General features: G+C 44.2%; 2 protein-coding genes across 16 annotated transcripts in view; one reads left to right on the top strand and one right to left on the bottom strand.

Moving 5' to 3' along the window:
* The first annotated feature begins 1,353 nt into the window (after positions 1-1,353).
* Positions 1,354-9,492, top strand: LOC117952048 (cysteine-rich and transmembrane domain-containing protein 1-like). 2 transcript variants are annotated; one of them, XM_034884121.1, is made up of 3 exons: positions 1,354-1,532; positions 5,374-5,683; positions 8,435-9,492. In XM_034884121.1, exons 2-3 carry the CDS (start codon positions 5,383-5,385, stop codon positions 8,536-8,538), a joined length of 405 nt encoding a protein of 134 aa, XP_034740012.1. In that variant the 5' UTR covers positions 1,354-1,532; positions 5,374-5,382; the 3' UTR covers positions 8,539-9,492. The 2 variants fall into 2 exon arrangements, with proteins under 2 accessions (XP_034740012.1, XP_034740011.1); XM_034884120.1 differs by having other exon boundaries at positions 1,373-1,530; positions 5,364-5,683.
* Positions 9,493-12,261: 2,769 nt separating this feature from the next.
* The window catches only part of tenm2 (teneurin transmembrane protein 2), a 227,050-nt gene continuing 211,405 nt past the window's right edge, over positions 12,262-27,906 (bottom strand). For 10 of the 14 annotated variants that reach the window (XM_034884104.1, XM_034884112.1, XM_034884105.1 and 7 more), the window contains 18 exons: positions 27,383-27,526; positions 26,321-26,570; positions 25,954-25,974; positions 25,606-25,835; positions 24,408-24,562; positions 23,999-24,100; positions 23,542-23,715; positions 22,629-23,266; positions 22,093-22,268; positions 19,708-19,943; positions 19,327-19,623; positions 18,528-19,085; positions 17,360-17,629; positions 16,563-16,973; positions 15,958-16,068; positions 15,592-15,859; positions 14,986-15,116; positions 12,262-14,694 (listed from right to left, as the gene is read on the bottom strand). In XM_034884104.1, the coding sequence (XP_034739995.1) occupies positions 13,957-14,694; positions 14,986-15,116; positions 15,592-15,859; positions 15,958-16,068; positions 16,563-16,973; positions 17,360-17,629; positions 18,528-19,085; positions 19,327-19,623; positions 19,708-19,943; positions 22,093-22,268; positions 22,629-23,266; positions 23,542-23,715; positions 23,999-24,100; positions 24,408-24,562; positions 25,606-25,835; positions 25,954-25,974; positions 26,321-26,570; positions 27,383-27,526 (4,910 nt within the window). In that variant the 3' untranslated portion in view covers positions 12,262-13,956. The remainder of the gene's footprint in view (positions 14,695-14,985; positions 15,117-15,591; positions 15,860-15,957; positions 16,069-16,562; positions 16,974-17,359; positions 17,630-18,527; positions 19,086-19,326; positions 19,624-19,707; positions 19,944-22,092; positions 22,269-22,628; positions 23,267-23,541; positions 23,716-23,998; positions 24,101-24,407; positions 24,563-25,605; positions 25,836-25,953; positions 25,975-26,320; positions 26,571-27,382; positions 27,527-27,906) is intronic. The other 4 variants (XM_034884107.1, XM_034884114.1, XM_034884109.1 and 1 more) reach the window with 1 other exon arrangement.

Raw genomic sequence — 27,906 nt, 5'->3', positions numbered from 1 at the left:
CCAAGGACACTTGGACATGGGACTGCAGGGCCAGGGATCCACCGTCTTTCCGATTGGCAGGCGACCGCTCTACCACTGAGCCACTTCCAGACATTTCTTCCCCCATGCCACTGGTTTTTACTGTGTGTAAAACTATGGTGCATATGTTACTACATGTCATATATTATAGATGCATTCACATTAAAGTATATACTGCTTGTGTGCTTTACTCTGACTGTGAGCGGTCCTGTCACTTCACAATTACAAAGAGCAAATAGACCAACACTGAGTTAAAGCGTGACATGTGCAGAAAGGACCCCAGTGCCATGGCTCTTTCTTGTCATAAGAGAAACTGGGCAGACCAGGGGCTTCAGGAAGTCACAATGGGCCCCAGTGCACGATATTATGGCGGCCCCTAGTGCCTGCTGGTTACTAGGGATGAAGAACACACATGCACACCATTAGGCGTTTTACACAGTAATGCTATTGGGAACTTGTGACTCAGATAAATGCCAAGCACTTCATTTAGTGTAGAGGCATTCAGTCCCTTTGTTGTATAAGTTCTCTTTTAAATTTAACTTGTGCCTACCATGTCCTTGAGCCATTGCTTTTTCCATAAACTGTTTGAGATCAAAAATGTCAGTCTTCACAGTATCTTTTGGTTGAAAAAATGTAAAATGTAATTTTGGTTTAAATCAGGTATCTTTAGTGTGCTTTTTTTATTGTAGGGCCTTTCTCTGAGAGCCATGTGATGCTGATAATTACATTTCTGCAAACAAAAATAAAACAAACACATTGGCAACTATATTAGCATCAATTAAAAAAAACACAACTCACGGATCATTGTAGTGCAGGAAAATGCAACAAGCTGCACCTCAGAGAAGAATAGACTGGGCATAGTCTGGCCTCTGCTGGGAGAAACCCAGCAATACACCTCAGCCAAACAGGTGCATCTGCTGAATAAAAACACAATGATGTTGTCACATACGGGGAGTTCCAAAATATGTGTAACAATATATTATATTAAATTGTATTTAACACATAATATTAACACGTAGTTCCATTACATGTAATGTTACATAACAGTAGCAATAGCTGCAAAGTGTCCATAAGCTTTTTAAAATGAAAAGTCAAATTCCAGGGGCGGAATGATTAGTCACCCATCTCGGCTATTTTCTCACCTCCTATTCCTTGGTCATGACTTGGTGATGTAGGCCTGTTTAATCTTCTATCTGGTTAGACGAGCAGGAGTCTGCTTTCCCCTGACGTCCTACTGGTCATCGCTTCGTCTTTCCATTGGACACTACGGGCAGCGAGTGTCGCCTCAGCCAATCCCCTCTTTTGTTGCCCACGAGCACTCCTCCCCTCTGTGCCGTACCCTTCAAATGACGTCACGTCCCGCTAACGCGATACGCACTGGGTTTCGAGCACGAGAGGGTCGCGCATCACTGCGGTAAAAACTATTGTAGTAAACTCTTAAGACAGGAGGAGTTTCTCTATACACACACTGCTGCTTTTTTTACAGCGAGCCGGGAGACAGTTTATTGAAAGGTAGGTGGTCCACACATGGCGTCTGCTGCTGTTTTTGTGTCTTTGTGAGCCGAGTCATCATGAACTTAGGGGGATGTGAACAGTGGTGTGGGCTGTGGCCTGCAGGTGCCACTTCTACTCAGCCCAGTCGCAGACTATTTCTTAACCGTTATACTGATAACCAACTGTCGGCGTGAAATAGACCACTACTACAACACTCTGGCATCAATAGACCATTCATTGAAAAAGGTGAATATGGCCATTTTGAGCTAAAAACAAACTAGCTTACTAGCCGAACTCAGATGGATGTTATGCGGGAAAATGTCCCTTTTGTTCGGAGCATCAAAGACTTCGGGTACTGTGACGTTATATGCTGCATTTTGGTTGTATCAGTTTCTCGTGACTTGGCTCAGCCCGTGTGTGTGTGTGTCTGTCTACGTGTGTGTTTGTGTAAAATAGCTGTGGTTCTGGTTCTCCTTAATTCGGTTTTACATACAGTACAGACCCTGGTCTCGTGAAGTGTCCAGACGTAGAGACCGTGACCGTGTGCTACGTAGGTGCTACGTAAGCACCGTCTCTATCAAGACCTATGATCAAGACAAAGTAGGCCACCATAGCCTTCTGCCTCGGGCCTGCCATTTAACCCATATTTCTCTGGATTTATTGTGTTCATGTGTTATATTTGGACGGGACACATGATGCCACATTAACTCCCCAGTGATTTTGTTGCTATTTACATTCCTCTTTATGCAAATCAAATCATTTGATTCTTTTGTTTTTGTGCAAACATTTTGTGTTCAGTAATAACTGAATAAAAGCTAAAGTTGACATGGCACATAGCCAATGTCATTGGTACAATAACGTTCCTGTTTAAACCACCATATAAAAAAGCAAAGTTGTTAATACTTAACTACATAAGTTCTCTTTAGTATGCTGTCAGATCACTGTAGCGTTACTTGGCTTTTACTGTCCATCAGTTTAACACCAGCTGGTGCTGACGCCCTGAGGCCCAATGTTAGTCATTTGATCAGGTACCTTGTTTGTCCTTGTTTGTCTTTTTTTTTATTGCTAGAGTTAATAACTTTCACCAGTTATTTGGCTTTTTTTACTGCACATTGTTTAATGCTTTCATTATAATAACACTTAACGTTTTTGTCAGTGTGGATGTAATTGCATTGTTCGAGGGATTTGATGGTTTCAGAGATGTCTCACCTTGTAAACTCTCAGTATGTGATCTTATCACCATGATACTGTTGTGGAAACATAGAAACTCCCTCAAGTATTCTTCACGGGTAAACAAATGACAAACATGCAAATTAACTCATACACTAAACACACACACACAAACTGTGCAAGCCCTTATAGGAGCCCTCAATAAAGTATACATTAGGAGAGACGAGCGCTGGAAATCACTTCTCATCAGATCTTCATGGGATACACAATGCTGGGGGAAATTATAAAGGATGGGTACAATAAAGGCAAGATGGCCTACACAGTGATGCTATAGACATTATTGGTAACATCTGTATTGCTTTTTCAGCCTATAGCCAGTAATGCAACAGTCTCCAGTCACACATGAGATAACAATATCCGGCAGCCATCAAAATAGCTTCCCTGTTAACAGAAGAGAGGGAGATCTAATTATTGTGTTGTTTCTACTCCTCGCTGCCTTAGGGTACAACAAAAACAAACCATCAGGGATTATCCTGTTCCTCCTGGAGCATGGTAACCATAGTTACAGAGGCCTTGCCGTCTGTCAGGTGCTTTAAGAACCCATTCAGGTAGTGTAATGTCCAGCCATCTTTTGAAAAGCACTGCCCACAGAAGCGCATTGCTGATGTTAAAGCAGGATGTAGTAATTATGACTAGTAAGTACAACATTACCAGATGTAGTTCTTCTGTTTCCCCTTTGGCTCTACACAGTCTGACAGTTCCATGAGAAGGTACTGAGCAATTAGTGTGAAATGTTTTCAGTATCTTTTTATTATTTATAGCACTACAAGAGCCATCCTTAAACCATGATAATATTATTGCCAAATTTAGGTTGTAAAAGAGATTAAAAAAAAAAGTTCTTTTGAACGTAAAGAATACAATGTTAGTTTGTCCAAGGTTTTTGTGACTACAAATATGAGAATTGCCTTTTTCCTTTTTCTACTGCATTGCTTTGTTATAGGCAGGAGACTGGATGTGGATGGACAAGCTGATCAGAAAGGAGTTGGAATGCTATGTAGATGTTTATGGTGCACATATGCAGTGTTTCAGAGGAATCCTGGAGGCTTAGCAGAGATGCAGTTTTCTGTCTGGCACGCGTGCCTTTGCTACGGTTGTTCTACGGTAACCAGTCCAGTGATAAAGGCGAGCACGAGGGTAGTGATTGACCTGGACCTGCTTATCAGAAACCATTAGTAGCAGGTTGATGAAATTCACTTCCTTCTCACGAGGTTTAGAGTGAAAAAAATAACCTTTACTCACAAAGCCGATCACACAGTTGTTCTTTCCAAACAGCCTAGAAATTAAATTGGTTCCCGGTTAGGCAACGGCATCGAAGACTTTTGTGTTTTGTTTGTTTCACGCATCACACACAAACTATGAATGTGTGATGTTGATAATTTGACATGTCACCTTTCATGTTTGTGATTCTGGGTTTTTGATTAAACGAGAGGAAAAACAAAGTGTGATGCTACAACCACTACAGGTCTGTACCGTCACTGCAATCTCTTTCTCTCTGTTTCCCATCGTTCTTTTAATTAGCCTCACCCTGCACACTGTGAGCTGACTTCCATTTGGAAAGCATGTGTGACCAGTAAGAAAATGGTGCTTATCTCAGGTAGGGCTGACGTGGGTTGAGATTGACTATTAACTCATTATAAGACACCCTCAGCCAGTAAAAAAGAATGTGCTGTGTTTGTGTTTTCTGTGTGGCTGTGGGAACTTTGGTTGTTTCTCATCATGAAAATGCAAAGGCATAAAACGTCAGGAGATGACTTGGGTGACAAGAGAACAACTAGACGTTATGTGCATTTTTCTGGTTTTGGAAACAATTGCATCATCTTTGTTCCTGAAAATGTTGTGTTCTTGTGATCGGGACTCAGAGGAATTCTTTGTCTGATGTAACTCTGGAGGCTGAACTACACACAGGCAGACACACATTTCCCCACGGCCCATACAACACCACACATTGTTCTGATTTTTAAATAGAATTAAGGTTCATTCACATAAAGATTGCTGCAAACTATCATCATACTATAGACTGTTGGGTCGATTTCCATTTTGTTTAGACTAGTGTGATTTTATGCAATACTAGTTTTATCTACTTCTCACTAGAGTTGGGTCGATCTCTGGTTTTACCGGTCGGGCAAATTAAAAGGCAGCATACATTAGCAACCGGTGGCAACGGTGTCACTGTGCCAAATCCAATTTGTATTGCATTATAATTAGCAGTGCTGAGCAGTAGTTCAGCTACAGCAGCATTACAAGTTTTTAACATCGGATCAGGCTTTACAATATAATATATATTAACCCCAAAATGTGTGGGCCTATACTGTTGTTGTTGTAGGAAAATCACTATGTATAGTTAATGTATGCAGTACAATTAAACTACATATAAATATATATTTACAGATGTATTATAGACTTAAAGTATTGAGGGTATTTCAAGAATGAATAATTGTTATTGTACATTATATATCCTTCAACAGGTACATGTCTCTATAGCAGAAAAACAAGTAGTATTAATTTCTAATATGTGGCACACATCCTTTGCCTTTTATTACTGTAGTGTTCACTCAGCAGACAGATTAAAATGAGAAAAGTACCATTATTAACATTATCGCTCCTATGTTCTCGTTTCTCAGGTAACCGTTCAACCCGAAGATGAATTTTGAGCAGCCCCCTCCATACCCAGGCAATGGCCCCAGTGCTCCAGGCTACCCAGCGCAGGGCCCACCTCCACAAGGCTTCCCACCTCAGGGTTATCCGCAGGGATACCCTGTGAACATGGAGCAGCCTAATCCTGCTTACCCTAACTACCCTGCTGGACCAATGGGCCCTGGAGGTCCTTATCCTGGCCCGGGACAGCCTCCTTATGGGTACCCAGGACAACCACAACCACAGTTTGGCTGGCAGGGGGGACCCCCTCCTGGGCCTATGTATGGGGAAGCTCCCAAAAACACGGGTGAGTGGGAACGCATGACAGAGATTGATGAAAAGTATTCAGAATGGCATAAGAACAGACTCAACCAGCTGCTACGAGCTAATCTGCTAGCATTCTACTGACGGCTCGTCACTATAGCTGTGCGAGCGGCGCCATTGGGTAGCTCAACCGGTAAAGCGTGCGCCCTGAGTACAGAGGCTCAGTCCTCAAAGCAGTGGTCGCAAGGTTCAATTCTGACCTGGGGCTCTTTGCTGCATGTCATCCCCCCCCTTCTTTCCCCTTTCATGTCCAAGCTGTCCTACCAAAATAAAGGCCTAAAATGCCAAGAAATGTTTTGTTTTTTTAAATAGCTGTGCGAGCTTTTACAGAGTTATACAGACCAGACCACACTGACTTTGGATTTGATAATGTTATTTGTATAAAAAAATATTTTATTAGGTAATGTGCTGCGTTGCATTTAGCTTGGAAGTCAGAGGACGGAATTGGGGATGACCTCACATCCAAGTTGGCCACGTTCCAGTAACAAGTCGGAAAATCATTAGACAGTGCTGCTCATTATTACAGGAACCCGGCTTAAGCTGACTAAGAAGAGGAACTCAAAGATCAACTTTTAGAAACTGATCTTAAGGCCTTAATTAAAAATGAGGAAACATCCAACCTTTAAGGAACAATTTTCTTCGTGAATAAATAATGTATTGTAAATAAAAAAAATCTTAAAATACAGGGGGCATAAGTATACACCCCCCTATGTTAAATTCCCACAGAGGCAGACAATTTATTTTTAAAGGCCACTTCTTTCATGGATCAGGATACTACGCATCCTGATATTGTTCCTTTGGCCTTTTGGAATTACATTTTCCTCATTTGTTTTTATTAAGGCATTAAGATCAATTTCCTAAAGATGATTTTTTTTTTTTTTTGTATTCTTCTTTTTAGTCAACTGAAGCATGGGTTCCTGTATTCATGAGCAGGGTGGTTAGACTCGAGCCAGGTTAGCCATGGTTGGCAGCACCAGTAAACGTTACTGTGTGGACAGCTGATTTAACGAGACAAATAAGAAGTGCTAATAAACAGTACAGTATATAACACCAGCTTTCGTTACTGGTAGTGCTTGGAGCGGCCATGTTGGATTGTAATGTCGGGGTTAGGGAGTTCCCTGAGGTCCTTATTTTGGTAAAGATGATTTTTTTTGGGGCATTTTTTCCCCTTTTAGGGGATAGCGACAGTGGAGAGACAGAAAAGGTGGGAGAGAGATGGGGGATGATGCGCAGCAAAGCACCATGGGCCGCTGCAAAGGACTCTGCCTACATGGGGTGCACACTCTTACTGGGGGGGGGGCTAGAGGCCGCCCCAGTTCCCAGATTATCTGAGTTGAAAACCAACTTCAGGTGGCAATCCGTTTGACATTTCAAGATGGGACTGTTGTGCCTTTAATCTGCCATGCCGTCCGTGTTAAAGTCACAAAGACGGAATGGGGGGAGCAGAGCTGATCAGTGTTTAAGCCGAAGTAGCCACGGAGCCGTAACAGCGCCAAACAGACGTCCGGTGAAAGGGACCGGCAGGACTACACACCGTAGTGATGTGCGAGTTGACCCACAGGCAGGTCGATAAGTGACAAGTTATTAATAACTTACAGAAACATTGCATGCAACAGTCCACCTTCTCTCCCTCTCTTCTCAAAATAGTCGCCTAGGTCATCAATTAATTCATAGCTGCATGTAAAGTAAGCAATTAAAATTAAAAAATTAAAAGTGCCAAGCCCAGCTTAAAATAAAAGGTGTGTCAGTGCAGTAGCACCTCCCAACTGAGCATTCATAATACAGTGTAGCACAAGCTGTGAAACAAAAAGCACACATGTCACGGTAAAATATTCAAAATGAATATGCAATAAACAGTCGGGCTTTCAGAGAACACAGTTGACACCTTTTTATGTATTAAAGCGAGCAGTGAGGTGTTCTTGCCCCTATAACTGGTTTAACATTAAAGTGTTCTGCTATCAAGATTCCCGCTCTGACTTATCTTGATAGAGCCCTGCATTAATAAATGGTGGCCACTCATTAACCAGTCATATCATTATCTCAGTTCAGTGTGATATGTGGTCAGCTAGCTTTACTTAATCTATTGACCAGGAGCCGGTCACCTTGGTAACACACTCACCTATGTCATGAGTCACTGCACCTCGTTGTCAAAAGCTGAAAGAGTGTTTCCCCCCCGCATAAATGATTAATCACAAACACAAGAAAAGGGGAGGGGATTTCATTCAGGCCTGTTGTTTGACTTATTAGTATGTTTTCTTCCCTGTGTGCAACAGCTGGAAACTTCACACAGGCAACATAATCCTTACACATGACTAATTCACCTGTATTGACTGAAGGTGTAGATGTGGAGTGAAGGGTGTCTTAACGGGGCATGGAGGCCGTGAAGTTCTGAAAGCTCTCATTTCACGGTTTAATGACACCTGGAAGCAGTGCTAATGTTACTCAACTGTAACGCTGTCTGATCATGGCTCCGGGCTGCTATGACAATGGCATTACCATGGTGATGGGCCTCCCATTATGAACGTAATTAGATGAAATCATAGCAGACATAGCATGGTTACACTTGAGCTCCCCGCTGAAGACTTGACGGTGAATTATCCCTGGTTTTTACACAATTTGAGAAAAGGAATTGTTAATTGCTTTCTTCCTTTCTTTTCTTCTCCATATCACCTTGTCAAACTTTTTCTTTTATTCTGCACTTCTCTCTCTCTCTCTCTCTCTTTTTTCACTCCAGTGTACGTGGTGGAGGACAGGAGAAGAGACGACACAGGAGACACTTGCCTGACAGCCTGCTGGACAGCTCTTTGTTGCTGCTGTCTCTGGGACATGCTGACATAACTACTCCCCGACTGTTCACCCCTCTCGTCCCCCATATCTGTGCCTCAAGCCCCATCACCCTTTCCTCCCCCTCATCTGCCTTAAACCTTACGCTCCCTTAAAGCCACCCCTCCACTTCCTCTACAATTCTTTTGCTCGTCTATAAATGAAAGCCTCGGTCCCCTAGTCTCTGTCCAGAGCTACTTAACACTACCTTGATGTGAAGTCCTCAGCACTGACTGACCCTGTACAGGGGGGGCTACTCTGTAGCAGCTTGTAACCAAGCTTCTAAACATAACCTGAATTTCAGGCTCTTTGCTGTAATCTAACACCAACACACACACACTCTCTCACACACACACACACAGAGCACACACACACAGAGCACACTAAGATCTCAGGCTCATCTAGTGTTAGGCTTTTTGGCACTTTATGACGATTACCTCTGTAAGATACTACTACTCCTGCCTGCCCTGTCAACCATCTCCAACCCCCCCCCCCCCCCCCCCCCCCCCCCCCCCCCCTTTAGCCGTGCTACTTCCCAAACGCCAAGGGCAAACCCTTATCCTGGACCCCCCGAAAGCCACCAAGCCCCCGGCTGTTAATGAGCCACAGGGCGCTCTTAAGAAGCTGATGCTTGAAATGTATCCCTTTCATTTGCACAGAAGCGGTTTTTACTGACGTATGTCTTCAGGTGGAATCATATGACAATAAGTGGAATGCATTTTTAAAGACGACAGTGATTTATGTTTGATTCCTGTAAACAATCGATGACCACAATGTTTTTTTTTTTCATGGTGATCTTGATAGTATACAATATTAAAATATTATTTTTATTACATACCTTGGAGATAAAACAGAAAATATATATAAATAAAAAGTTGTGATTGCGTAACACAAGAAACCAAATGACCTGTCGGTTGCCTTTTTGCTTTGAATGAGAAACTTACATTAAAACAATTTATTCCCATGAAATGGAAGGCTTTGTCATTTGTGTATGTTTTTTTTTGGGGGGGAGGTTAAAGGCGAGTAGGGAGTACAGATCAGTATACTGTAGCCGTCGGGCCTGGCAGGATCCATTCAGCTATTTATAACCCAGCTGCTGGATGTTGGTTACAACGTGGCTCCCTGCCTGACTCGTTCCAACGTGATCCACCGAAGTCAAGCTAAGGCTCTAGACTCATTTACAGACTTCCCAATGTACCGTATCTAAAGGACATGGTGCAAAATAACTAATGCACTGTATACTTTTGAGGTATTTGTACTTATTTCCATTTTAGGCTACTAAATACTGTTGAATCACTACGCTACACAGAGGAATAGTTTCTCTCTCTCTCTCTCTCTCCCTGACTGCAGTTTGCCACACCTGTGCAATAACCCTGCTGTCTAATCAGCATCCTGGGACGTGGATGGATTATCTCGGCAAAGGAGAAGGGCTCACTAACAAAGATTTGTGAGCAATATTTAAGAGAAATAAGCCTTTTGTGTACATAGAAAAAAGTTTATGAGTTGAGTCGATCTTTGAGTTCAGCTCATGAAAAATGAGGACAACAAAAGTCTTACGTTTTAAATTTTTTTCAGTATAGATTAAACTACCCAACATGAATAAATTAATATTAATTAATATTAATGAATAATTAAATTCATCAATTTAAGTACTTTAAAACGTTAAAATGTTGTTTAATTTAAATAATTTAAAAAAACTATAAAAGATTCTTTCTTTTGATGTAATTTTTCAGTTTTTCAACAATTGGTTTGGCAGCAGAGTCGTAAAAATCCAAACGATACCCAACCCTGGTAAGGAGGCTAAAATACAGAAGTCCCAGTTTCACATCATTGGGGTAAAACACATAAAATCTGGTCTGCCCTTAGCATAAGGCTCAATAGACTCACGATCATAGAACATGAGCACTATTGATTGGGTTCACAGTCGACCTTGGGTCAGCATACACGTTCTACCAAACTAAGACATTGCGTAGACATTGGGTGTCACGCTTCAATTCAGTGATTCCCCCAGTATTTGTTTCTCTCTCTCCTCCCTGCTTCCTTGTGCATGTCCAAAGGAAACAACAGACACAGCGTAGCTAGCGGCTGGTAGCACTCAGCGGAAGGCTCAGTGTAACGTTAGCTCACTGGTCACCTGCAGCTTAACTTTGCAGACACCACGGACACGGTGAGTTAGAGATGATGGAGGAACTACAGAACAGGAAAATCCTCCTGCTTTCCTGATGTCACCGGTGTGGCAACATGTTGGCTTCCCCATTATTGAGTTATGGACACAAACAACAAAGGGTAAAACATGTGGGCTCCCAAGGGACTTCATGCTGCTTCTAGTTGCACCATGTCTAACTAATGGTGCGTTGTTGAAAGTCACAGAAACATACCCCCCCCCACAGTAGACCATTTCTGGTTAACATAAACACGTGTCCAGGTTTATTACCTGCTGCAGTATGTGTGAATGACACCACCTGACACAGGAAGTAACAAGGACACAGCCTGTTGCCTAGCAATTGAATTCCATTGAAAAGGTCTACCCGTCGCCATCCATTCAAGTGCGCCCAAAGAGCTCCTAAACGGACACATTCCCTTTATTTTAAGCGCTGCCTGCTGTAACTTTACAACATCGCAGCTCCAGTTACATTGTGAGTGTTTCATAGGGTCAGAGACTTCTTTCAGCATCCTCGGTATGGTGCACGCTGGCTCACGGTCACTCTCACTGAAACACTGCAAAAGAACAGAGACATTGTTAGTGTTAGTATCACCTGTGTCCAAATGTCTCCTGTGACATAGGCCCATCCCGTCTCTGAGGCAGCTCCTTCCACCTCAAAGCATCGGTCTTTGTGTCTCTGTTAGCCTTTATACACACACACACACACACACACACACACACACACACACACACACACACACACACACAGATTTAGACCAGTGTGTGTCTTTCCAGCACAGGTGGTCTCTAATCAAGGTAGAAAAGATGATCAAGAGAAATGGGAGTCACCTGAGCTAAATTGTCATAAAGTGTCATAGCAAAAGGTCTGAATACTTATGTCATTATTCCTGTTTCCATCTAATAGTTAAGCTAATTTTAGGCAAACATTTTAAGATGTTGCAAAAAAGGATAAAAATAGAAATTGTGAAGTAGAAGCGTTTCCGTAGATGACCCTTCTACGTGTGTAATGTGCGATAACAACACAGTGTAAATTGTAATTTCCCCTTGCGGGATTAATAAAGTATACATTATTATTATTATAATAGAGTTTTGATTATAGACACTTTAACCGCGTCCACACTGCTGAAAAGGAGACAAGGCATCTCACAGTCACTAGCTCCGTGTAATTATTCCGGGGAAACAAACATTTCTCTGGAAGCACTTGGAGCTGACAGCCGTGATTGTAACGGCTCCTTAACAGCACATCACAATCGATCCGACGGTCAGCGTGAAAAATATTGGTTTGATAAAGAAAGCAATACGTTTGAAAAGAGGAAAGTGGTAGGTGTGTGTGTGTGGTTGTTTGCAGGCATGCGATTACGATATCAGTCTCATTTATTTTAGTCACACAAGAATATCTGGGGCAAAAATGGGACTATTCGGTGAGGTTGATGCACATCTCACCAAGAAGGAAAATTCAGCTTGTTTTGAACAATCGAGCTGTTTCCAGTACACCGACAACACTCTAAAGATCGCATTGAACATCAATCGTCTTCAAACACAAAAGAACGAGATGAAAGTGAACTACACGCTGCTCAGTTGAAGTAAACAATTACGTTTTATTGATAAGGTTCTCAGAAGAGTCTCGTTGCAGTGAATGTATAAGAATCATCCTTAGATAATACTGATTTGGTACATTATGACATCCAGCACGAGTCTCTTCACAGTGAGAAGGATCCATTACTGCTACCGCTGTTGGGATCTAGGACAGAAATATCTCTGCTTCCAAACCAAAAAACAGTCAAAAACAACAAACTGGGGGTCGATATTGTAGATATGGAATATTAGAGTGCCACAAAACTCTAGAGTAGTAAGACCAGCTAAAGATTTTGCACATTACAAGCCACTTCCTCTTAGAAATATAAAACTTGATATTCTGGACAATATTCTACTGTGCTGCATAAAGGTAGGTCTATACACTGTACATCGAAATATAGTTCCAAAAAACAGATTTCACAGTTTTAAAGACTTTATTTAAAGTATAAACCGCTTCTTTTTTTCTTTTCTTTTTTAAACACTTTATTACATAAATTATTATTTTTTGAGAGTGACTATTATTTGCTCTGGCAGCAAACTGAAATTAATACAAAAACAAAATGAACATTTCTTACATATTTTACAAAAGAAAATAAACTCATCCGTTAATGTTCATTTGGAATAGAACTGGTGACTCATTCATGATTGTCATATAGTACTAAGAATAAATAAATAAAAAAGAATAAAATAAATACTAACTTGACATGTTTTTCTGGACTCTGTGAGTGGAGTGTTCGATCGTTCTGTACAGAAGTGCCTTGGTGAAAGTCTCACAATTCTACCGCGACTGAAACGTACAAAACTACGGCATCTACAATATACGCAACATCCTGAAAGTCAGTGTAGTCGGACACATAGTAACATGATTCTTCACCCCATCTTAAAATAAACAATGCTGTGTGATACCACTGTCCACAAATATAGCCATCACTTTTCTTTTTTTTCTTTTTTTAAAAAGTTTTTTTTTCCATTCCATTAACAGTTAGAATTTGTTCAAGGATGCCGTTAGCTTGTGTTGGATTGGATGTGAGCTGCCTCGGCAGCAGAGGACAGGTCCGTGCTGGACGATGGGAGGCCTGAGACGGGGAGACGACACACAGTATTGGACGGACTTTTTAACATTGCCTTGTCTGTCGCTCTTTATGATGTCCTCCGTTGAAGTGTAGTTGTAATGGCTGCGCTCTGGAGTGGCTTTGTCTCCACTTTGGTCCCTGTGCCTTCAGCGTCTGTTAGAGACAGAAACCGCAAGGGGGGCCAACGCAGTCCAACGCCGCCGTGGGGTCAGTAGCTGTCATGGCCGCCGCTCTCAGTATGACCCAAAAAATATGGGCGAAAATATCACTATCTTTTTTAAAAAGGGGAATCTTCTTATTCATTAAGCAAGAGTTTCTCAAAGTTCTTCAGTGCTTTTTCAGTTGTTCAAAGTTTTTTTATCCGAAAAAGAAAAAGAAAAAAGATCCGTTAGACTAAACTTTTAAATGTTTTGCCTGTGGCAGTAAAATGAACAATAATATGTTTTCTGATAAGTCATTCTTTTTCAAAAGTCCCTGCAGCGTTCCGTGAGTAACCCCGTGTGTGTTGGTTCATTCTCCATGGGTTTTGAGAGGAGTAGGGTTAAGGAGGCTGGGTAGGAAAAGAGGAGCAGGATCTAGAGAAGTGAAAGCAGGGAGAGAGGGAAGAGTGTAGGTGGGCTGTTACCTCTTGCCCATCTCGTTCTGTCTGAGGAACTGGATGTTGTTGCTGCTGTCAGCCAGTTCTGGATACTGCTCCACAGGCAGTACATAGTAGCCATCGTAGCCTTGTACTCTACCTGTGGTTAGCAGCTGCTGTCTCTCCCCCTCCGTCCACACGCGGTTGCCTCCCTTCCCATCCCTGGCCCGCTGCTGTTCCTTGGCCCAGGCCCCGGCCAAGGCTCTCTGCCTGGCCATCTCCAACAGTCTTACCTTCTCTTCATCCACCACGTCCACAGCAAGCCCGTAGCGAACACTCAGTACTAACGACGGAACTGCAAAATCCACCGTGACTCCTCTCCTCGAGCGGCCGCTCACCGTCACGTTGATGCCGCTCTCCAGGGACTTGCGCCCGTTAGTGAGCCCCAGGGCCAGCAGGTCGCTGTCGGCAGTGCCCACCTTCACAAAGTAATGACAGTCCTTCCCGTCCTGGGTGTAATGGGTGCCTTCCAGGTACTGGGCGCCATTCAGCACCAGAGCCACTTTACGGCTGTCGTCACTGGCCAAGGCGGACACGCCAGCCACCACTCGGCCTTCCTTCAGCGCCAGCATCACTCCTCGGCCTATTATGGGCGTGCTGGTCCCAAACCAGTGCCCTGGCTTGTCCTTGCGTCTTCGGCGTTCCTTGTCGAGGAGACGTCCCTCCAGGGCCATGAAGGCCTGGTTGTGACGCTCTGCTGCCTGCTGCACGCCAGTGATGAGCTACATGAGAACATAGAAGGAAGCCATGTCACTCTGTTGAAAGCTCTATGTGACACCTTTTATCTTTCACTTTTGCATTGCATTAGAATGTAGTTATTATATTGTATTGATGTTGCACATGTTGCACCATGGGTCGGAGAGGCACATATTTTGAGAGAATTGACAATAAAGTTGACTTAACTGCATCTTAGAAATATTGGCGTGAACGATGACTGATATCTGTATTAACATGAACCTAATCCCTATCATGGGGTTAATATCAGCTGTGGGTCCCAGCTCAGCGCTCCGTACCTGTCCGTTCTCGCAGTGCTGGGTGGCCTGAAGCTCGTACGGCGGATCCACAAAGTAGAGCGAGTGTCGAGGGAAGCCTGGGATTATGTTACTGAGCTGGAAGCCAAACATCACCAGCCAGCTCTTCACATCTACAGCAGACAACAGGGAAATGAATTAGCTGAATGATAAATTTAAACATAAAATAGTGAAAGAGTGTGTGACTCATGTGGTGTTATATAAAGCTATCAGCGACTGTGCCATCTGCAGTACACTGTTACTGGCAGAAAACTGTTTTCGGTGACTCTGCTGCACACCACAGATATCAGAGACAATGTCAGGACACATCAAGCTAGCAGGGCTTGTTTGGGGGACGCGATTGAACTGATATTACCTTATCTGCTGTCTCACCATCACAGCGGGGGTGTTTCCTGACTATTCTGCTGTATAGTCCATTACATTCTTGAAAATAACATGTTTTTAAATGCTAAGGGGAAATGGACAGCTCTGAATAAAACTCCAGCCACTTAAAGAGTAAAAACATGGCTTAATTATGTAGAAATATTCATACAGACAGAACAGAATTCAACATGTGCACGAACACATTAGTACATATTAATCTTCTACCTGTGACATAATTTTTGACATCCAGCATGTCACTGAGGGGGTTGTTGTTCTTGAACATGTACAAATTAAACGGAGAGGGATCCTTCCCTATCTTGGGCCAGATGCTGTAGTCGGGCGAGGTCCAGCGCCCGGCCAAGACGTCGTAGTCCCGCTGGGTGAAGTGGACCAGCTTGGTCAAGGGGTCGTAGAGACCACCGTGGAAACCGACCACCAGCTGGAACTCGGGGTTAGAGTCCAGGTAAACTTCACCGTAGGCTGTGTACTGCACCTGGGCGACACACGGTTAGTGTAAGAAGCCTTTACATGTGCAGATTTGGTTTTAGCACAGTGTGTGCAGAGTGTGTGAGATTCCTGTTCCTGTAGTACCTGTTTGATCATCTGTCCATTGCTGCTGAAGACAGCCAGCGGTGTGCCAGTGTTGTCAGAGGCGATGTAGTATTCCTCTCCACTGCTCACCTCCATGGCAAACAAATGGCCCTGATGACAACAAATTCACTTCATTTACATTGTGCTTTAAGATAAGGCCTTGAGTTTGGCCTGCATCTGCTTCATTTTGGCCCGCCATGGCATTTAATATGCTCAGTCTTAATCTCCTCCTAATTTGAAAATGCTGTAAAATCCTGACCATAATCACTACAAAACTTACATTTTGTGCAGCTAAAAAGTACTTCATCTAAGTTTTACGACAATGAAAAGTACAGTGCTGGTTAACTTCCCTTTTAAATTACATACGTAAGTTTTACATACATCAACATTTATTTTTAGCCCGTATTCAGATACATTTTGGCCCTTCATCTGAAAGAATTTGAGCCCCTCTGCTTTAACGGTTCTAAATAACATCCATCCATCTGTCTCTCTGTCTGTCTGTCTGTCTCTCTGTCTGTCTGTCTGTACGTACTCAGGTTTCTAGGGAAAGATGAATCTATAATGCTGATTTGTTGACCATCTTCAGTATGTGCACCCAGGCCTACCTGCAGGTCGTAGTAGAGCGAAGAGATGTCCGAGCTGGAGTGGTTGAAGATGTGCGTGACCCTGGTTGGGTGGTTGAGGTCAGCATAGAAGAACTGAAGGTGCTGTCCCAGGCTGTTCCTCGTGGACACCCTGCGGCCCAGCCCGTCGTAGTGGTACACCACGCTCCAGCCGCCGGGGCCCCGGTTGTAGGCCCTCAGCAGCTGACCTTTGGAGTTGTAGTCAAAAACATCGGAGCCGCGCTGGCTGAGGTAGCCGTCCTCGTCCAGGCGGTACTGGACATCTCCCAGGCGCGTGATGCGGTCTCTGAGGTCATAGCGGAGCGGGAGGATGCGGGCACTGTTCCCGGGGTTCAGCAGATGGAGGTTGCCGTTCAGGTCGTAGCTGTAGCGCCAGGTGGACCAGTCATTCACCTAGATAAAACAAACCGGCGTTTTAATGTCTTTTTTCTTGTCTTTTCTTTTTTTCTCTTTTCAATTTACCGTAGGTATGTATGTATACATAATGATTCATTTTGTTGTACTCTTGTTCTTATCATTATCCTTTTTTATATATATATATAGATAGATGCTCTTTCAAAATTGACTCATGCATTAACCTGTTTGTCTGCAGCGTCCTATGTGTCTGTTTCTATGCAAAAAGGGAAATGGATTGTTCGTATAACTCTAAATACAAATTGTACTGTATGCCCCTGCAGAACTCAATAAAGACAAATGGGGAAAAAACAAAGCGGGATGTGAATTTGACCGTGCCCTGAAAGAAGTAAAATCGACTAACTCTCTCCACCCAAAATACTCACCTTGACGCCGCTGAGCTGTCCATCTCCATCATAATCGTAGCGGTACTGGGTGGTGTTGGCGTAGGGCCCAATCTTGAGCTCTCTCTTGACCACCCGTCCCATGCTGTCGTACTGCACCGTCATCCAGTACATGAGCGAACGGAAGATCTCGTACTGGACCTCCTTGATGCGACCGTGGGTGTCGAAATGCTTGCTCAGCGTCATGACGGCGGTGGTGATGATCTGATTAATGTCGTAGTAAATGACCCCGAACTTTCCAAAGTGCTCCACCTGTAGGGGGAACGGTTCAGAGAAAAGGTGAGCCAATGAAGACACATTCCCAGACAAAGTTACAGGGTTTTTCCTGCTTAGAGGAATCTTTGGCGACCCCCCCCAAAGAAGTTTCAGCCAGCCGCTAAGTTAAATCATCAGCACCAGAACGGTGAGAATAAAAACAACAGTTCCAATCCTCTCTAAATATGTTTAAGAGAAATCTATCAAACAACCGTTAAACAAGCAGAATAAAAACTTGAATAGGAGAGCCAGGCTGTACTGGACTCTCACGGTTATTTTTTCAAAAATTAATATCATTTTTTAACCAGTGTTGTTAACTGGGGTCCATTAACTCAAGCATAATTTACACTTTTCTTTAACAAATTTCTGTCTGGCATAGAATTCATTGCCTTTACTGAAAAACCCTGAATTAGTTTTGAAAGTGAAATGCTTTTGTACATCATTACTTAACCCTGGTGTTTTGTTCACCTTCAGGACCCTCTCAGGTACCTCGGGTCTAACTGACCCGAGACTTATTTGGGGTTTTAAAAACAATTCTGAAATAAGATTTCACTTCATAATCTATTAAAAAATATTGTCTTTATCTCAATTTCAAACAATTGAGATAACATATATGTTTAGGGAATGCAATCAGTCTCTACTAGAACACAATTAAAAATGGAAGTGGGATATGTTTTTTTGTCATAAGGTTATAAAAAGATCATGTGATCATTCTTATCTTGGGAAAAAAAACAAGAATAAGTTTTTGAATTGAGTCAGGAATACATGTTTATCACATAAAACAAGGTAAGGTCATTGATTTCCAGGTAGAAAACATGTATTATTTTTAAAATGGGTCAATTTGACCCGAATACCATCCAAGGGTTAAAAGAGATAGAGAAGTGGAGCGGAGCACCTTTCCAGAGATCTCGTCGTAGCGGTAGAGGTCCACGGGCAGTGGCGTCTCACTGATGACCGGCTTCATGCTGGCGATCCGGAAGCTGTTGTCGTGGTAGGTGTAGTCGAACCGCGCGTTGACCATCCCCTCCTCACTGAAGCGGTAGATCTGCTTGTCGATGAGCGGGCCCATTTTGCGGTAGCGGATGGTGCAGGAGAAGCCCCCGCTCTGCAGGTTGACCATCTTCAGCACGCCAGCTGTCTCGTCGTAGCCGAAAGTGACCGCGGTGCTGTCGTACACGATCTCGGCCAGCTTGGCCAGCTTGCCGTACTTGTAGAGGACACGGCGGCCGGTGCCGAGGTAGTGCGTGGCCTGAGGCCGGCCGTCCTCGCTGAAGTCGTGGATGATGGAGGCGTTGCTCTCTGGGGGGTTGTAGGTGTTGCGGATGTAGCCGACTGACACGTGTGTGAACATGGTGTGGCGGGCCACGCTGGGCATGGTGACGGCTGTGACCCGACCTGAGGCGTCAAACTCAAAGACGTACTGTCTCTGGCTCTGCAGCAGCAGCACCATGGACTGGAAGCAGAGAGAAGGAGGCAATATCCGGATTAATTTAATTGCATTATCAATGGATGACTTGCCCCCTGAGAAATGGATCCAGCATTCATTTTCCCTCAGCTCACAAATCTGAATCTTCATAACCATTAAAATGATGTATTACTTCACTCAATTCTGCAATTCAAATTGTCTCTGTTCTCGCAATTGCCTCCGTAAGATTTGATACCCAGATGACAACTTTAAAGACTAGCGTGCTTACTTTGTCAAGGTAGCTGTAGCTCCACACCTTCCCGTCCACGAAAGAACGAGACAAGATGCGTCCCTGGGGGTCAAATTCGGTCCTCTCACTCATGCTCCCCCTCTGCAGCCCGACAAGCTGTCCAGTGGTGGAATAGGACACATTGACCACTGCCAGGCTGCTGCTGGGCAACCACATGGCCGGCCGGCCCTGAGCATCGTACATGATGCGCAGCGTGAACTTTCGGTGGTCATCGTAGATCTTCTCGGTGCGCGTGTTCCGGTCAAAGTCGATGGAGAGAAGATTGCGACCATGAGCCTGCAGAAAAAGGAAAGGTTCATTTCAGGAAATGTTATTCTTATTATGATAAACAAGCCGCACGCTGACACATCAAAAACTCACTCTGAGCTTCCTCCCAAACACTGTGATCTTGCCCTTCGTCTGCTCCTTGCGCAGGCGCCATTCGATGGAGTTGAGGCCGTTGTCGGTCGGCAGGGTGATGTTCCTGCGACCGATCGTCGGGCTGACGGAGCCCGCCAGGATGTGGGGCTCCGTGTGGAAGCTGATGCCCATACCATTGGCGTACATCACTCTCAGAGTCCCGTTGTTGCACAGCTGGTAGCTGTTCCTCACCTGGTCTGTGGGGGGGGGAGGGGGGACAGACAGGTAGGTATAAGGTAGTAAGGTAGACAAAGAAAGCAGCTACAGGAGACGGAGCGGCTAGTTAGCGGGAGCATAACAGCACTAATATACACCTAGTATTTTTTTAATATATCTTTTCTATGAATATATACAGTATATATATATATATATATATATATATATATATATATATATATATATATATATACACACACACACACACACACACACACACACACACACACACAACACACCTGTACAGGGCCTGACTTTCTGTTTTAAACCAATGAAATTTCTGCTTTGTATTCACTAGTTTAATTGTGAGCTTAAATTAAATAAAAAAAAAAAATCAGATTTATTTCTTTATTCCAGGATTAATTTTTCAGGGACGATGCACACTTAATAAAACATAAAAAAGACTTTGCCAGAATTCAGAAATCTGCTGTCCCTGGACTGGTGTTGAAGGCTCACCCTGAAAAGATAAAATGATGGAGGACTTCTGACCTTTGCCTATACCAGCATCCAACAGGACAATTAAATACAAGGAAATAACGTTTCAAAGGGGTTTATTTGATAAGATTTGTGTGTACATGTCTTTCTGTCTGAAAAATTAAGTTTACTAGAAAAGGAAAAGTCCAATTCTAAGATGTCAGTACGAGCCAGATGACGTCCATAAAGTATTTATGATATCCTGATTCCTCTTCGTGCAAACTCCAAAATATATTGAATGAAAATAGTCAGGCTATACTGCCTCCCTCCACAATCTCCCTATCTCTACAATTTAATGACTCACTCACTGCAAACACAAGAATGGAAACAGATAAGCCCGTGTCTAATGCTGAGACAAAACGTCTCCCTCGGATGTATGAAAACAGCCGTCCTGATCACAATGATGAGATTGAAAGAAAGATAAAATTGTTTTTGCTCAGAAATATCTGGCAGATATAGCTTTTTTATTTCATTTACAAAAGGTTAGGGGATCAGATGGTGTCTCTCTTTGAACCCTTGCCATAAATGACAGTAATCCATAAGGCCAATTTGTAATAAAGCTCCAGGCACATTTTAACAATGCCCCAAACAGACAAGTGAAGCTCTTTCCATTGACTTGGCAGCAACAGCCTTTAGATAAATCTTCTCTGCTCTCTCTGTCTGAACGACCTCGTAATAAAACAGAAGCGAGGGAGTGGGAAAGAGAGACAGAGAGAGAGAGAGAGAAATGAGAGCTTCAGGGCCAACGAGAATACACTGTGCTGGAGTTAATGAAGAGACCGAGAAAGAGCGGAAAGAGAGGGAGATGGTTAAGTGAGTATGTCAGCAGAGAGCCGTGCTGAAACACACAGAGTGGTGGAAACCTTAAATGACTTACAGCTCTGTGAACAGCTATTCTCCTTTCCTGCAACGCAGGTGGATCTCTGAATACATCTACAACTTATTCTCTCAGAGGCCTTCACACTCCCTGTGTGCTGTACAGTATCCCTGCTTTCATACTTCTGTCACGCCACTGGTCAAGAAAAGGGAGAAAATGATTCTCCGTCTTCTCTAAACAGACCACATAAGCTCAGGGATCATGGGAACTGGTGGAGAGCTATAAGTGTGTGTGTGTGTGTGTGTGTGTGTGTGTGTGTGTGAGAGAGAGGAGAAAGCTTGAGGGATGAGGAGGATTCACTCTGCATAAGTTAATGAATTTTACTGTGATGATTTCAAAAGCAGGATGATCCCAGCTGGGATTAACAACTATATATTGGTAATTTTACTCCATGAGAGGGAGAGGGAGCAGGCTGGATGTGGGTAGGGAAGGAAAATAATCTCCTGGAGCTTGTACATAACTAAGTGAAAATTACAAGACTTTCAATTAGAGTTGGCCGGCCGGCGCATACCCACCATCACAGAGGGCGCCTATGTTTTTGAATACTAAGATTAGATAGTTTTACAGTCTGAATGTACCTCGATAACATATAAGCAGACTCACTTTATCTACTGCTCTATAAATAATTAACATATCAATTGATATTGCATTCTGATCATATTTCCCTACGTTGATGACTTGAGCCCAGTATTTGTTCACCTTTGTGCCACATCCTCGGGACTTTCACGAGTATTTCATAATTCATCATAGTTTTCCACTGTGCTGAGTGTGTCTCTTACCTTGCACCACAGTGTACGACGCTTCAACAGAGGACAGGTTGGTGATGACGGTGACATCATCGTCTCTGCTGGAGCTCTCGATGTCAATGTTGATGGAGCGCTCGATCTCGCGGTGGAGGCTCGTCACCATGCCCGTCGGGTAGGTGACGTTGGTCAGGCGACCCTCGCTGTCGTACCTGGGAGATGGGAGATTGTTGTGTGGGTGACTGGCGAGGGAAAGACATGCTCATATTTGTGCAATCAAAACAATCAAAGACACACACACACACACACACACACACACACACACACACACACACACAGACACACACACACGGAGAGGAACAAAAAGTCATCTTTGAGGAGCTGGCTGTAGTTATAAATGCTAACACTGGGGGGCAGCAGCACACTGTGTGAGGTGTCGCATGAATTATTAGAAATGCTAGAGAACATGATGAACATGAAACCTGTCAAAGTCATTAATTTTGTATTTGAGATAGGTAGAGATGTAATAAAAATATGAAAATACACATTGAGACAGACAAAACCCCACTCACTGGTAAAACGTGGTCCATCCAGTCTCATCAGCTTTGGTAGCCAGGAGGCCTGTGTTGCCACTGTAGCCCATCAGAGCCACCTCCTGGCCCAGGGCTGACACACTGCGCAGCCCTCCGGTGGGGTCCAGTCCCAGGGTCACCACTTGATTCTCGGGCAGCAGCACCAGTCTGAGCAGACCGGCCCCTCCCCCCTGGGCCTGGCCGTCCCTTCTCACCTTCACTGTGTTGTTGCAGTTATCTGCCAGCATGACCAGCTCGTCATCAGGACCGTAGGTGAAGTTGTAAAGTGGCTCCCCAGTCACCAGGCTAATTGTCTGGATGTGAAGCCCCTCCCCATTGAAGACGTACAGCTCCTGTTCCCTTGGCGATGCGACCTCATACTGTGCAGACCCTCCGTAGCCCACGCTGGAGATGGCAGGGCCGGGCCGGTTGGCTCGCACGGCTCTGATGCGTATGTTGTTGAGGTCTGCAATGAAGAGTGTCCCATCGGGGGACACGGCCAAGGAAGTGGGGGAGTTCAAGCCGGCGTCGGGGGCGTAGCCGTCATCACCGTAGAAGCAGTTGCAGTTGACGTCGTTCTTGCAGTCGCAGTCGGAGGCAACGCCAGCCAGGAGAGAGATTTCTCCGTTAGTGCTCACCTAAGAACAGAAAATGGAAGACGAGAGACGCTTAATGATGAGATTGGGTAGAATATATCACCAAAAGCACAATTCATTTGCAGTTATCAAAAAAGAAAGGATGGGAAAAAACCCCATTAAAGTGCCCGGAATGAATGTAGTGTCTGGAGATCTGAAACAATCTCAGAATATATTCAAAAGCACCCACACAGCCTGAACAGCTGTGCAGTCAGCTTTGTTAGCCAACAAAACAAGTTTAACAAATGCATTAATAAAACAAGCACACAGCCTCGTACCTGTCTAACTCTGTTGATCTTCTTCTCATCCGTCTCAGCGATGTAGAGGATGCCGGTGTGGGACAGGGCGATGGCTGTGGCGCTCTCTAAGGCCGCATGTATAGCCAGCTTACTGAGGCTGTAGTCGATACCTGGCACTTGACAATGCATGGGCCGACCTGCGATGATGCTAACCTGTAGGCAACAACAGCGAATGTCACATCTATCATCAAAAGAAAGCTAGTAATCCAGTGGCTTGCTCTTGAAAACAGTGCAGATGAAACTTTCCATAATGAAGTAAGATTCCAGAAAGTACACCATTCCAAGAACTGACTAATCAGTAAAGCCAAACTTAGAAAAGGTTATTAGAATATGACATTTTATTTCAAAATAGGCTTTACTAAGCCTAATTGGGACTAAATCCTGTCAAACCCACCCTAAGGGTTTAGTAAGGGTGATAGAGCCTCAGGGTACAGACCTGGTGGTTCTCAGTGATGCGTAGGATGACATTGTTTTCCAGCACATAGAGAGAGTTGTCCATGGGGTTCACTGCTAAGTCCGTGGGCCACTCAAGACGCACCTAGTAGGCAGAAACAAAGTTACACATAAGATAATATCTATGCTGAGGGAGGCGTTTTGAAAGGGTGCCAAGGTTCAGACAAGTCTCTTCTTCATTTTTTTAAGTGACTGCAGTCCTCACTCTCTTTTGATCCATTCATTTATCCATGGGCTCTTTAATCCCTCCCTAAATCAGTCTCTCCCTGACCTCCTGGCTGGCGCCTGTCCACACAATCGTCATAGCTCAGCACTCACGGGGGCTGTTAGACGATCATCTATCACACCATCTCCCCTTGTCTCTCCTGTACTTGCCTCGGAAACAGTCGTACCTGGCTGACGTCCATGCTGGAGTCACAGCTCAGCGGCCGTACGGTAGTCAGATCGTTGGCCCCCAGCAGAGTGGAGATGATGCCGTTCTGGTCCACCTTACGGATCATGGTGGCATCCACAAAGTACATCAGCCCATTTTTATCCACTGCGATACCTGTCAAAGCAGAGATGAACACCGTGAGTGACGACTCATAACTCAAACGCTGCAGGGCGACCCGTAGACATTTTAAGTCAATTAAATTTCACTCTTTCCACTGGCTGAAAATGGATAGCAGCCCTGTCAGCTGAATTGCTCGATGCATCATCGAATGAGAGGGTACAAAGTGATGGAAGGGGCATTGAACTGTTAGAGAAAGTGTTAGTTTTGGGATGAGTCATCGGGATGCGGAGCTGAGCTCATGCTCCTCCCAGAGGGCAATTGTAGACTGCAAGCAGATTCTTTAGAAAGGCAAGTGATCGGATGCACTCCGCCTCCTTCCTCCATTTTCCCCTCGCTGCTTCTACCTTTCTACCTTTCATTTGTTTTTGCCTTGCTCTCTTCTACCAGTGGTGCTGCTGTGTCAGCCTCATCGGTCTAACAGGCAGCAGGCATTCAGACAGGAGTGTTTGTTCGAGGCAACTCTGCCCCAAAATAACTTCTAGATGCACTGAGGTACACAACAACAGATGGAGGATACAGTGAAGGGCACTGTGTAAATGAGAGAGAGAGAGAGAGAGAGAGAGAGAGAGAGGGCAAGATGAAGTGTGCTGGCTGACTTTCCCTGAGACAGGTAAGAGGGAATCAGTAGCTCATTGTCTTCTCCTATCTCTCCCATCTTCTCTCACAAACACTCAGACACATATGGTACATAGACCAACATCTGCAGTCCCACGTGTACACACACTCGTGTCACAGACAGGGAATGTGACAGTGTGACAATCTTGACAGTTTGGTGTCACAATGTTCTAAGATCCAATGATCCACAAAAATAATTCCATTAAGTTTAACATTAACCTGATTTATAACCTCCTTCTGTGTCTGTCCTGCTTTAGTTGAGTCACGAGATGAGCACATTGTATGAAAAAAATTATATCAATTATATATAACAGAGAAAAGCAGGAATCAGAGAAAGCCAACCTCCTGCTTTATAATTGACTAAAATGATTATTATATCAACATCATTTGTGGTTCATTTTCTCTCTTTGCCAGTGGCTCACCTTTGGGGCTCATGAGCGTAGCTTCCGTGGCTTTGCCGCCGTCCCCACAGCGCTCATCGAAGGGCAGGCACTGCTCCCCCGTCCCCGCCACTACCTCCGCGTTGTCCGACAGCAGCCGGCCTCCCGTTAACGATCGAACGCGGTAAATTCTGCGGGAGTTGGTGTCCGAAATGAACAAGGCCCCAGATACTGGATCCACTGCCAGGAAGTACTTATGGGTTGGGTTGTTACTGACGCGAGAAAGAAGAAAAAAACACGTGAATAGCTTGTTTTTTATAATAAAAATGTTTGCTATTGTAGCTGGAATGTGCACAAGAAACTTTCAATTTATCATCATAAAGATCTTACCTGTGTCTGAAATCTTTGTTCCTTCGAGGGAGAAAGCACAACAAAACAGACATTAATTCACACAGACTGTGGAAAGCAACACGGAGCTGGCTGTGGTGTGAACAGCTAAATCTAACCATGGATAAAAACACCCCGGAGAAATGGTTTCTAGTACAACGTGTAATTCTACCTCAATCCTACCATCCCCAGTGTCTCACCTTATTTTTTCTGTTTTAGGGGACGACTAAATCCTACATGTTCAATGTACTGAAAACATCTAGCACATCCCTCTCATCTTCTCCTGCTCTTCTTGTAACTATCAGTATTTTCCTGCAAAACCAAAACACCTCTAAATCCCAATCTGCTTCCTAATTCATTACTCTTTTACCTTAATTCCAGGATGCCAGTTGTGTTCATAGACGGGTAGACCCTGCGCACAAAGTTGAGATCTCCGACATAAAGGCTGCCGTCGATTCCCATCGCCAAGGCGACCGGTGCCAGTAGCTTGTTGCCGTCTGCCAGGCCGTTACAGCTGGGGCAGGAGATACTGCGCCTCCGTCCGTTTCCCATGACGCTGGTTACTACCGGGGGCTGCTCGGTCACAAAGATGTTCTCGCCACTTCCCTTGTGAAGGATGCCTGGACAGGAGAGAGGGTGGAGAGAAACACACGTAGATATGTGACGATATGATCGGCAGTGTGTCTGTCTGACGGTTGGTCCGCCACGGTCAAGACTGAAACATCTGCTCCTCTGAATCTTCCCCTCGCACCACCATGAGGTTAACATTTGCGTGGAAGTGACAAATGTCTTGACAAATTATGGATGGCTTGCCATGAAAGTTGGTGCACACCTTCATGTCCCACTGACGATGATTTGTAATGACTTTGGTGGTAAGTAAAACAGTATGGCATTGCATCATTCTCGGAAGAAACTCCTGACCATTACTCTACTGTACAGCAGGTTGACATCAGGTGATGAGGACAAGCGTGAACACATTCTCCCACTTCTAAAAACACCTCCCTAGTTTTCCAGTTCCAGTGTCCATTCCATTAGCACAGTGATTGTCACATCAGGTGAACTCTTCATTTTCCTGCACATAGTCTAGATAATGGTATACAACAAGACTGACGGCCTCCACCACAGAGATCCTACGTGAGGGAGTCAAACTAGGTGAGACAACACAAGTAAAGCTCTTCCTGTTAAAACCCTCACTGAGGGAAAAGGAGGAGCAATTCCATGTGAACCACATGAAGCCCAGTACAGTGTGGTAACCTTCCTCCCCAAGACATTAGCACATATTGTGAGATATACAGTACTGTAAACCTGCTACACATGAGGGGCCGGCTAAATAAAAACTAGAAGGAAATACTGGATAAGTCTGTGCTAGGGAATATACAAGTGTTTGTGTGTGCCTGTGTGTGCCTGTGTGTGTGTGTGTGTGTGTACGTACCGCTGCGTATGTTTAGTATATGATGCTTGTCAAGTGACCAGCCGCCCAGGCTGGTGGGATCCAGTTCGTAGCCTTGCAGAAGGGCCGTCCTCTTCTCCCAGAGGATGAGACTGGCACAGGACTCGTACTCATAGCCCACTGACACTACATATAGGAGAGGGGAGAAGCAAGAGAAATAGAGAGAAAGACACACAAAGAAGTGAAAAAACTGAGAATACATAAACATTAAATAAAATAGAGGAAGAAAGGTTATGCAAAACTTCATCAGAGTATAACCTCCTGAGTTCATACAAGTTGTGAAACGTGTGATACAAGGAGAAGCTAGTTAGCACCTGCACCAAAAAACTGCACTCACACCTGACTAACACTCTCATATGCTGCTAAATTAATTAAAAACCTTGATAATTGGACAGACTGCTTGGAGGTCCTTTAAACCTACAGGCCTCACATCGGTTGCTGCAGTGAAAACTGCACCAATCATGTACATGTGTTGACAGAGTCTCAGCTGAATTTGCCAAATTTAA

The sequence above is a fragment of the Etheostoma cragini genome, chromosome 10 (genome assembly GCF_013103735.1).
Source record: "Etheostoma cragini isolate CJK2018 chromosome 10, CSU_Ecrag_1.0, whole genome shotgun sequence".
NCBI classification, from domain to species: domain Eukaryota; kingdom Metazoa; phylum Chordata; class Actinopteri; order Perciformes; family Percidae; genus Etheostoma; species Etheostoma cragini.
Note: the sequence above shows the minus strand (reverse complement) of the source record. Positions and strands in the feature narration are given on the sequence as shown.